Source organism: Akebia trifoliata, chromosome 10 (assembly GCF_017979445.1).
Source record: "Akebia trifoliata isolate Shusen 1 chromosome 10, ASM1797944v1, whole genome shotgun sequence".
In the NCBI taxonomy this organism is placed as follows: Eukaryota; Viridiplantae; Streptophyta; class Magnoliopsida; order Ranunculales; family Lardizabalaceae; genus Akebia; species Akebia trifoliata.
The window spans coordinates 13,870,335-13,882,280 of NC_141384.1; the positions used below are offsets into that span (position 1 = coordinate 13,870,335).

An 11,946-nucleotide genomic window follows, 5' to 3' on the forward strand; every position below is an offset into this window, starting at 1 on the left:
ATTCTCTTCTTCTAAAAGCATGCTATATTCTTGTACTCCCTTTCTGAAATGGTACTTCAAGTATGAGGAAAAGCTCACGTGTTCTACCTGTTTTACATGGGCCTTTTCTGATGCCATGCAGAAAATAATTCCCATTCAACTTCACAAAGTATGAAAACCAAAGTTTGAGAGTTGATCATAGTTTTGACTACATATGAACTCCTGATCCTACTTGGGTTCCCACTTCATAAAGAAACATTATTTTCTTTCTAAAATAAAGTCCAAATATATGCACATCACATGCATGCCATTTGATTGTACAACACCAATTATTTCACATTTTGACAATTCTTACTCATAGATGTGTATGCTTTATGAATATTTAAGAGTTTTCTTTAGCTGTTAGATTATAGACTTCAATTATGTGCAATGTTTGTGACAGATTTATTTTGTATTGCAGGTAGATGATGAAGCAATGGACTTGAATAAGGTACTTATGTCCAAATTACTCGAACTTGATGATGTTGATGCTGTTTATACAGACCAAAAATGACCAAACCCCATAGGTGCTTTGCAAATGAATTCCCATTGTGGAGCTGTAGGACTTACCTATGAATATTTATTCTTTGAGCAAACTGTCAATCTTTTTCTGGGTCAGTTTACATTTGTTCATTGAAAGTGATGAGATAATTTTTTACACTATTGCTCAATTACGAATATTAAGGTTAAAGAGATCCTCTCTGCTGCTTATATCTTTTTTTATTTTTGTCAGACTGCGCATACTACATGTGGACCAAATAAGTGTCCTTGGGCTCACCTTGTGGCATCCAAAAACATGATCCAATGCTTCAGGGTTGTAGAGGACAAAATTTTATGTACTTTGAAATTAAAAATTAATTTTCACTCGGCTGAATTTCAATTTTAAGTTTGGGAGTTATGTGGAGCCGTCCATTTTCAAAAACATGGATCTAGCTCAAAAGATTTATTATTATTATTTTTTTATCTGAGTTTTTTTATTTTTTATGAAACTAAATGGGCTGTTGTGTTGGATTTTGCTGATGTAGTAATCCATTTGAGCAAAACAGACTTGGTAAAGCTTAAAATCTTACTATGTTAGTAAGGAAAGTATTTTGCAAATATTTTCATATTACCTATTAGTTTTAGGAGAATAAAGTAATATAAGATCTTCTGGAATAATTGGAATCATCGTCACTATCAGCATCTATTATGATCATCATGATATTTGATTATATCCACATGTGAAGCCAAGAGTTGCACGTAATGGATGATTGCATTGGTCATGCAGTTTGAACCAAAAACACTTGACCACCTTCACATACATATGAATCAGGAAAGCAATATAGCTATAAAAAAAAAGTGGCAATTAATGAAATAAGAAAACTTGAAAAGCATAAAGAAGTAAAACAGTGAGAAGAAATGTGTCCACAAATTTCGTAAAAAATTACAATATGAATAAACAAATGGTTTACCAACTCTATTCGATTTGCGAACGAAAGATGTGATCTGCGGTGAAATCTTACAGATGCAAGTCACAGGAAAGAGATAAGGAACGCATGGGAAGGACTCAAATTGTAGGACCAAATCTTTCAATCCTCATTGACAGGAGAAGGAAATAGTTGAAGCCTGTTGCAACTCTATAGTCTCACGTCTGTGAAGTGACAAACGGGAAGGACCAGACTTATAATAACTGGTGGGGTTGAGTACATGTGGATATGCGCAAGCATTATGAAGATGAACAAAAGTGAAACATGAAGGACCCACCATCAGGGGCTGATCCTACGTTCAAGACCGACAGCTGACCGGTCACCAGTCCTCTTTAAGATAAAATTTTATGTCATATTAAATAAAAAATTCCCAGTAATCCATTTGGTTTGCCAGGGGAGAACACCCCCAATGGGAGCATCTGATTTTGGGCGATCAACATTTTCGCGACTCTGTTGGGGACCAAACCCAGTGAGACCTGAACAACATGCGCACAAGGAGATACCAAGCACGGTCGCCTGAGCATGGGTGGCCAGAAGCTGCTGGTGAAACTCATGAAGGAGACATGACTGAAGGGCGTACGAGTCCCATTAAAATTGTGAATGAAATCTTACGTGGATTGTCCCAGATGAACAAAGACGTACTCGCGGTGTTGCAACAATTAAGAGCGTACTTTCCCCAACAAGGCAAGTAATAGAAGGGGGTTTGAGGAGAGTGTCTTCCACGGATACATGAAGCGACCTTGGAGCCGCTGGAGCAGTATGTCACCATCGAGGAGTTATCCATACTGCTGAGTAAGGGAGGCCAAGACTGCCCCAACAAACTGCGTTAACCATACCCGACATACGTACAACAGAAACCATAACTCAAGGGATATGTCTTGTCATTGTTCACTTCATACAATGGGTGAGGGAACACCTGGGAATATGTGGCGAGATTCCTAGAGGCAATCGAAGTGCATGAGACCAATCATGATTTATGCCTTAGGGAATTCTCAAAATCATTGCCAGGATAGGTTTGGTACAATAGCCTCCCAACGGGATCGGTCTTGTCCTGGCAACAAATGGCCAGCCTTCACCACAACAAAATTTTCTTCCTCAAAGAGGAGACCATGGAAGCTAATCTGAGCAGGTTGCGATAAGGGGAGAAAGAAACTTGTATGATTTCATGCACCATTTCCACCATGTAGTTATGGACTATCACAAAACCCACCATGCGGTCATGGACTGTGACAAAACTATGGTAGAGGTCCATTTTGTAGTCGTGTGCATAAGAGGAATGGCCCCGATTTATAGGACACACTTAGAGAACCTCCACATATCAGGCTGCTAGTATTTTCGTGCCTATTAAGTCAATTGTATTTTCAGACTAAATTTTTTTAATCCATGAACTAAGGCTTGATCATATTTGGTATAGCTCAAAATTATGCAATCATTATGTATTATGGATAACAATTTTAACATTCATTAGATATGAGATGATTTTGTCCTGAGACTACATTGTAGGTGATTTTGGACCATAGTAGGTCTAAGAAAGAAATTCACAAAATACCAAATCCTTGTAAATGGGAAATGAGTTTGGGAACAACTCAATTTTTTATGACTTTCACATGCATGATGATTTTTTCTATGGATTTGAGTTTTTCCATCAAGGCTGGGTAATCTCATTGGCATGTGAATATGTGTTGGCATATATTGGAGAATCGTGCAGAACATCACCTCAATTTTCTCCTATTAGATATGTGATTGATCACATAATTTTGACCTCATTAAATGAAGCTTTTGATGATTTTTCCATGTGTATACTGATCCTTTGAACTGAAATTCTATAAGCTTTAATTATGATAATTTGATTCATCAAAATCTTGAGGTCTTCATTGACCAATATACTATACATTTTGGGGGATTTTATTCATTTTATGATAATATTATAATGATACCAATATGAGATTTCACATGATGGCCATCTCTATGACTTCACAACATCTTGAATCATTTTAATATTTAGATGAACAAGTAAAGATACCGGCCTGCGGGATTTTGATCAAATGATTTTTTGAATGATTTTTAAATTATTATATTATATTTTAAAAATAATTTTAAAATATTTTTGTCTCCTCTATTATATATTAAATGGTTAAAATGGTGGGACCATTTTGATGATGTAGAGATCTAGAGGATCTAATAAGATACATGAGTGATGTGCAAGGATTACGATGTAATTACATGTGTCGGTTGATTTATTTTTTCAGTACATTGTATTAGTTATGAGATAGTGGACAATGTTGTGATGTTGTTTGCGTGATAGCACAGGGTATAGGTACATACCCTTAATCCATGGAGATTCCACCTCAAGCCTATATTTATGAACACATAATAATATTCTCATAAAAAAGAATAAGAGACAGTTATTTAATATATCCTTCTTGATAGTTAGTTAAGGTTGAAAACTATGCAAAAATATATAGTAATAATAAAATAAATGAAAGGTTATTGTATGTTTCTTATTAAAAGTAGAGAAATTTATCAAAACGGATAATTTTTAAACTTATTTACGAAAATGAAGCACTATACATCTTATTTACCAAAACGATAATTTACTATGTTGATAAATATTTTTATTTGACCAAAATCATAAAAATAATAATTTTCATATTTTTACTACTAAAGATACCCATGCATAGTAAATGATTGCATATCTATTTACAATCATTTTAATGGATGGATATGGTCTAGTACGTAGTATTGTCATGACATCTTTTAATCCCCTGGTTAAGATTTTTGGTGGAGACAAACTAGATGGAATAAACTTAAGAAGTTAGAAAAGGAAACTTGGCATTATTTTTTCTATTGATAAGATCGATCATGTGCTTAATGAGATGTCTCATATTTTACCTCCAGACACTCTCATAACTCAAACAAAAGCATTTAATAATTGGAATAGGGCCAAGACTCTCGCTAAAGCTTACGTGTTTGGATCTAAGAAAGATGATTTCCAAAAGCAACACCTTCCTTTTAAGCATACCAAAGAAATTATCCGAAACCTAGAGGGCATATTTAAAGATTCTTTTGTTACATCTAGACAACTTCTTCAAAAGGAGTTTTTCAAATATGAAAATGGTAAAAGATACGCATGTTAAAAATCATATGATAAAGATGATGAGCATAGCAACTGAACTAACTAACTTGGGAACATATATTGATGAAAATGGAAAACTTGATACAATTTTGACTTCTTTTCCAAAATCATTTTTTAGCTTTGTGATCACGTATAATCTAACAAAAATTATATCCACTCTGGTTGAATTATCTGTCCATTATAGGTTGTTGAGGTCTCAATGAAAAAGATGAAAACCTTTCAAATCCATCCATCCGAAAAATCCAAGTCTAAGTTCAAACCCCGAAACAAGACGAAGAAGGTTTACAAAAAAGAAATGTTCATCCTAAATCTTCTAGTGGGAGTGATCATGAACTTGTCAAGTATTTCTTTTGTAAGAAGCCAGGACACATAAAGAAGAATTGTTTTAGCTATAAAAATATATATGAAAGAAAATTCCTCAAGTATTCCCAAATCCTTTTTCATTGAGTCAAACCTTGTTTTTGGAATTACTAACTCATGGTGTGTCAACATGGATGCCTCTGTGCACGTGTCTAATTCCTTTCAGGAGTTCCAAAATGTGCACCATGTAAATAAGGAGACTTATTCCTTTACATGGGTATAACAGATAGGATTAGTGTGATGGCAATATGATTTTAATGCTTAAAGATTTAGGTGAGGCATATATTCTTCTTGAAAAATGTTTTTGCGTTCCTTCTATTAGGAAAAATTTAATTTATGTTTCAAAACTTTCTAAAGTAGGATATAGTTTTCTTTTCAACTCTAGATTGATTGTTAAACTTGGAAAATGTTTGATTACCTATGGTTCTATGACAGATAATATTTATTTCTTGCATATTTCCTCAAATTTTTTGTCATGTGATGTTTTATCCGTTAGTCCTTCTATTATGAATTCCTTGAAAAGAAAACATTTTGATGGTAATCTTACTCATCTTTGGTATTTAAGGCTTGGGCATATCAGATTAGATCGGATAAAGAGATTGATTAAAACTAACATATTGAAAAAAACTTATATGAGGTATTTCCCACCTGCAAGTCTTGTTTAATAAGAAAGATTACTAGAAAACTATTTCCTAAGAATGCATCATTAAGATTGATTGAGTTATTACAGCTCATACATACAGATGTTTGTGGGTCATTTAATCATATAGCTCGTGGAGGGTATGAATATTTTATTACCTTCATTGACGACTTTTCAAGATATGGGTATACCTTATCAACAAGAAATCAGAAGCATTTGATAAGTTTATTGAAGATCTTTTTAAAGTTGAGAAGTAAACTGGAAAGTCAATAAAAATATTCCGCTCTGATCATGGAGGAGAATACTTGTCAGAGCCTTTTATTGGATATTTGAAAGAACACATAATTGTTTGTCAATGGACTTCACCCATAACATCTCAACAAAATGATGTCATTGAAAGATGTAGCAGAACATTGATGGACATGGTAAGGTCAATAATGAGCCTGGTTAGCTTACCTATTTCCTTTTTTGATTTTGCTTTAGAAATAAATTTATATATTCTCAATAGAGTTCCATCTAAATCTGTTAAAAAGACTCATTATCAGTTATGTATTGGATGTGAACCTAGTCTTAATCATTTGAGAATATGGGGTTCTTTAGCGCATGTAAGAAGAATTAATCCCTCAAAATTAGAGCTCAGAACATATTTATGTTACTTTATAGAATATCTGAAGGAGATAAAATGCTACTACTTTTATAATCCTATACCAAATCAAGAAAAATGTTTTATAGGTCAACATATTACATTCTCGGAGGATGATATTAGTTAAGAAGTAGTGAATCAATCTATTAAGTGGGAGGAGATATCGAATGACCAACTTCTAGACACCTCATTTTATATCTACCTGATCTAACAATCCATTACCTAGTTGTTGTGGATTCCTAATGATAAGCGTAGAATATGTGAAGAACTCAAACGCTTGTGAGAGACACTTTTTTTTATTTTCTTCAATCCCTTCCCAGTCCTCGTGATTCCTCCATTTTCTTTTCTTGACACTCTCAACATAGAGTTATTCATGCTTAGGATCATCACACCTTGAACTCAATTTAACAAGTATGTACGCTTAGCTTTACTACAACCTAGCGACCTCGCAACGCTTGGAAAATAGGACCTCGAAACTTAGAAATAATCACATTAAGACTAAAAGAAGCCTCACGCTAAAATTCGCATGAATTGACAAAATAAAAAAAATACCCTTGCATTTGATTCTCACTTAGAAACTTTGCTTCGTAGGAAAAAATGACTCTGGCTTAAGAAATAAACTTTTTTTGACAGCATTCACGTAAATCGGGTAAAATCTAAAAATCCTTACGCTTTGGATGACGAAATTCCATATAAAATTACGATTTCTACTATGTGGAATGATACTTTTCGCTATATGAAATGACAAAGATTTCACATAAAATAACGATTTTCATCATGTGAAATGACACCCCTCACCGCATAAAATGATGAAATTTATATAAAAAATTGAAACCTCAATTTGAAAATTTAGACATTGAAACTTTAATGAAAATACTTAAATCATAACCTTAATTCAATCTTAAGAACCTTAATCACCAATCAAATAGTCTAGTAAATCAATCGAACTTCAACAAGTCAAACCCAATTTTTTAACACATCAATTCCATGAAACCATGAAATTTTAACCAATCGATCTCCAATTAATCAAAAAAATCATACCAAGATAAAATAATGAATAACCAAAAGTACAATCAATCGATCATGAATTTTAATTAAATCATCGATCAACCAATCAAATAACATAGAAATCAAATTTTAGGATTTTATCTTACTATTACCTTAAATCTATTTGAAGGCCTATTTTATTCGTTTTTTACCTATGGCAACTGATTTGACAATATTATTGCCTATGATAAATAATGACCAATTGGGTAATCATTTTTTACCTAAGGTGAAATTTGAATGATTTGATAATTTTTGTGCTTATGGTGAAATATTGACTAATTCGATAATTATTTTTTGCTTATGAAAAAGTGATTAATAAATTGGTAATTATTTGTGTTTGGATTGGATCTTGAACCAATTTGGGTAATCATTTTTACTTGAAATGAATTTTGACAAATTTGCTAAATATTCATGCTTGGGTGAAATTTGAAATTGATTTAATAATTTTTGTCTATAGCGAGATAATAACCAATTTGGAATATTTTTCCCACAATGCGATAGACGATATTTTGGCCATGATGAAATTTTTAACAATTTGAAAATTATGCATGTGTTAATATTTGACTAATTTGGAAATTGTTTATGTATGCGGAATTTTACCAACTTGAAAATTATGCATGTATTAATAATTTATTAATTTGAACGTTGTTTATGAATGTGGAATTTTACCAATTTAAAAATTACGTATGCATGTGGGACAATTTTTAATTTGAGAAATTATTTATATATGTGATACATCTACCGACATGGAAATTATTTGGGCATGTGGAATTTTAACCAATTTAGAAATAATTTATCCATGTTGTGATATTTATTAGTTCGGTAACCAATTAAGCATGCAAAAAATTTAAATCAATTCTTAGGACTTGTGTATAAAATAATGATGATGATTGCACATTAGCCTTGATCCTAACCTTTACCCGTCGACTATAGATAGTCTCAGATCATAGTAAAGACCAATTACTTTGATTGGGCGGGTTTAGTGTCTAACACTTTCTGAAATCTGTAATCTGATCTCTTTCTCATATCTTTTACCCGTGGACCAATCTAGATCCATTTGGAGTTATTTTGGTTCTTAAACTAGGTGACAACTCTCCCTTCCTAAAACTTTTCCCATTAAATCAATAGATACTTTTATATTTAATTAGTAAAAAGTTTCAAGGTGCTTTCAGTGGCGAATCTCCTGGGGATTTTTAGGATCAAACTTAACTCGATCCAAAACTACCATTTGATTGACTTTCACTTGAGTCAATCCAATTGACTCAAGGATACTTTCAGATTAGGTTAGATCTTTTCCTTTTGTTTTGTGGGTATGTTATTGGATGATGGATGCGTGATTATTTGTATGATTAATTTTATGATTGGATTATGTGGCTTGTGTGGTTGATCATTATTGAAAACGTCCTAGGCGCACCCTATCCCTTTGCACACACTCAGGAGCATACATATTCTTGTTTGCATCATAACATGTTCCCATAAATCCCATAGGCGGATCCAAGCTAACTTATCCTTTAGGACATAACGGATGAACGTGAATGCTACAACTTCAATACAGTACCTTTGGGAATATCAAACTAGAGCACCACATACTACTTGACTAGGTGAAATTGGAAGGTATAGCGATGTTTCTAACTGAGGTGACCTAAGATTTATCCCAACCTATCCCTAATCATATAGTGAGCTTATAAACTCAAACCTAGATGTGGTCCTATTAAGGAATAATTCAAATTGATCATGGGTGCTCCTAGGTTGTGTTCTTTCAACTTAGCCAACAGGTAAGTGGGCGTATCAGTCCACACAGTTCAAATTGAACCTGCAATATCGGTCCATCATAATACAAACCACTTAATTTATGTATGATACCAATCTATTGGGTTGAACCTAGTTCGTATCTAACCAATCGATCAATTTAATTAAAAAATTGATTTAATCGAACCACACCAAACTAGTTAGACCGATTGGTTCTTGAGTATAAATTACTCAATTCAACCTAATTGATTAGAACAATTCACAACTAATCCATTGGCCCATTTTAGAAAAATATTTTGATCCATTTTTACAAAATCAAATGGACCAATTGATTATAAGCAAAGAGATGGCTAGTTTAGTCTATTAGGTCAGACCAGTCTGAATTGAACCAACAACTTGATTGGGCATTTAGATTCATTTATGGAACTGATCGAGTCGACAAGTTCCCATTATTTCATTTTAATCAATCTAATCATATGTATTAAATCAGTCACCTCAGTTTGCCCATCTGACTGTGAGTTATTCTGCAAATTCATCCTTTTGGTAAATCCGATGATAATCAATGATGCATCCGGACTCAATAACAAGGGAAATATTTTATTTGGTCAAAATTTCTCTTAGACATTATACATCATCATTTTTTTTGTGTTGAGTCAGTCTAATGAACTTCTACCTAGATCACACTCTCAAGTCACCTAGCTGGTTATCTAACAGAGTTTTTTGTTGTGGTTGTTCAGTCAAATCCTCTGTCCCTTTTGATCGTGATCCTCAATTTGTTTTTTTTTTCAAGGTTAAGAGTATTTGACATTGAAAGCGTCCTCGATCCACGGGGTACGCGGATCCGCTTTTGACCTTTGAGGTTTGGGAGTCGCCACCTAGTTATTACGGTGTAGGAACCAGATACTGACTCTAAACGGATAAAAAAACTAATCTACTGAAGAAAAATTGAATCTGGGGATCACATTATGGGGTTGGAAGGTGTTAGGCACCAACCCCGCCCGGTCAATGCTGGTCTCTACTTATCCCAAATAAGACTACATTGCAACAAAAAACCTAGATAGAAAAAATAAAAGAGATTTTACCTTCGAACGCAACGATTCTATTCCCTCAGATTTGATAAAACTACTCCTTATACCGTACTCCTTGCTTCGTTCTATTTTCGGATTTGATTTCGAATCTCCGATGCAAGGTATTTCTTTCTTAGATCTGGATTCTTCGAATTTTGTTATGGATTTTGGGGTGTTTTTAAAGGGTTTCTAGGTGTTTTTCAAGTTAAAATCGAAGTATGGGTATTAGGTAAGGAGTTGAGACTTCAAAATTAGAGTTTATGGGAGGCTAGGGAAGCTTTTTGACCTACTTCTCTTAGGGTTTATGATTTGATACGAAAATAGGATATGATGACCCCTATTTATAGATTTTTTTAAGGGTTTGTTTAGATAGAATTAGTGTTTAATTAAAATTCTTTTAGTTAGAGTTATATTTTAGTTAGAATTGTTTTAGGTAGAGTTGTATTTTAATTAGAATTGTTTTAGGTAGAGTTATATTTTAGTTAGAATTCTATTAAATAGAGTTATTATTTAATTAGAACTCTATTAGGATTTTGACTTTTGGTCTTATTTGATTGACTTTAAGATTTTGACTTTAGTCTTAATTGATTAACTTTAATATCTTGACTTTAGCCTTACTTAATTGACTTTAATTTTGACTATAGTCTTACTTGATTGACTTTAATACCTTTACTTTAGTCTTCCTTGATTGACTTTAATTTTTTGGAGAACCCCCCTCTATTATATCTTTAATTCTTTGGACCCCCAAATGGAGGGGTCCTTGAAGAAATATCTTGGCAACCCTCAACAATTTTGCATGAGAGCTTGATTGATCGATTTTTTTAGTTTAAAATTTTAAATTAATTTTATTAATGTTTCACTTTAATTATTTAATATTTTATTTATTAATTTCAAAATTTTTAATTATAAAAATTGTGAAATTATCATTTTGCTCTCGAAGAGGATTTTTTGTGTTTCAAGTCGATTTTGATGTTCCAGGATGTTTTAGAATCGATTTTTCGTAAGGAATTCAATGGAAATATTGGTTTGTGTCATTTATGAAATTTTTGTGTGTGGAATAGTCGTGAACTTTATTAGGGGCATTTTCATAATTTTGTCAAATTCTATGAAAATTGGTGAAATGATTTATTTGGTTTCGATTTGTTATTTTATGTGTTTGAATGGATTTTCCTAAGCGTAACGTAGGCTCTAGGGATGTTTTAAGGTTAGGGGTATTTTGATAATTTGATCATTTTTTAGTGATTTTTATCGTGAAACTTCTTTTTGTCTAAAAAATGATGATTTCTAAGCTTTTGGGGTTATATTTTCTTAGGATAGCGTGGTTTCTACAGTTTTGTCAGTTCGAGATACCTTATTCGGATTTCTGAAACATATCTGGTAACAAAATAAAGCGTTGGAATAATCATCCGTCATTGGGAATCGTTGCGATCGGGTTGACGAGTTGATTAATCAGGAGAGTGCAAAAATGGGGTGTCTACAGACATAGCTAATCTACGCTAGCTCATATCAGATTTCACGAACCAGATGAGCCGTGATCACCAAGGTCACTCGATTATGACCAAACAAGATAATGAATGTGGATATGGGGAGGATTTAACAACTAAGATTGATCTTTCAAAGAAGAATGAATTTCCATGCATGCCCAAATACAATGGAATTTCTTTCTCAAGAACTTACTTATGCATGTATGTCAAGGACATATATCTTTGAGGTTTGGGGGTTGAACAAATGACACAATTATTTTTCACCATTCTCAAAGGACCTGCTTTGAATGGCTAGTATTTCTAATACGGTCTCATTTTCACACCTGGGATGAAATC

At 33.0% G+C, this 11,946-nt stretch overlaps 1 protein-coding gene across 5 annotated transcripts in view; it reads left to right on the forward strand.

The window, feature by feature from the left end:
• Positions 1-1,631, forward strand: part of LOC147393161 (YebC-like protein) — a 35,652-nt gene extending 34,021 nt beyond the window's left edge. For 3 of the 5 annotated variants that reach the window (XM_086455049.1, XM_086455046.1, XM_086455050.1), the window contains 2 exons: positions 440-469; positions 752-983. In XM_086455049.1, the coding sequence (XP_086311175.1) occupies positions 440-469; positions 752-904 (183 nt within the window). In that variant the 3' untranslated portion in view covers positions 905-983. The other 2 variants (XM_086455047.1, XM_086455048.1) reach the window with 2 other exon arrangements.
• The last annotated feature ends 10,315 nt before the right edge of the window (positions 1,632-11,946 follow it).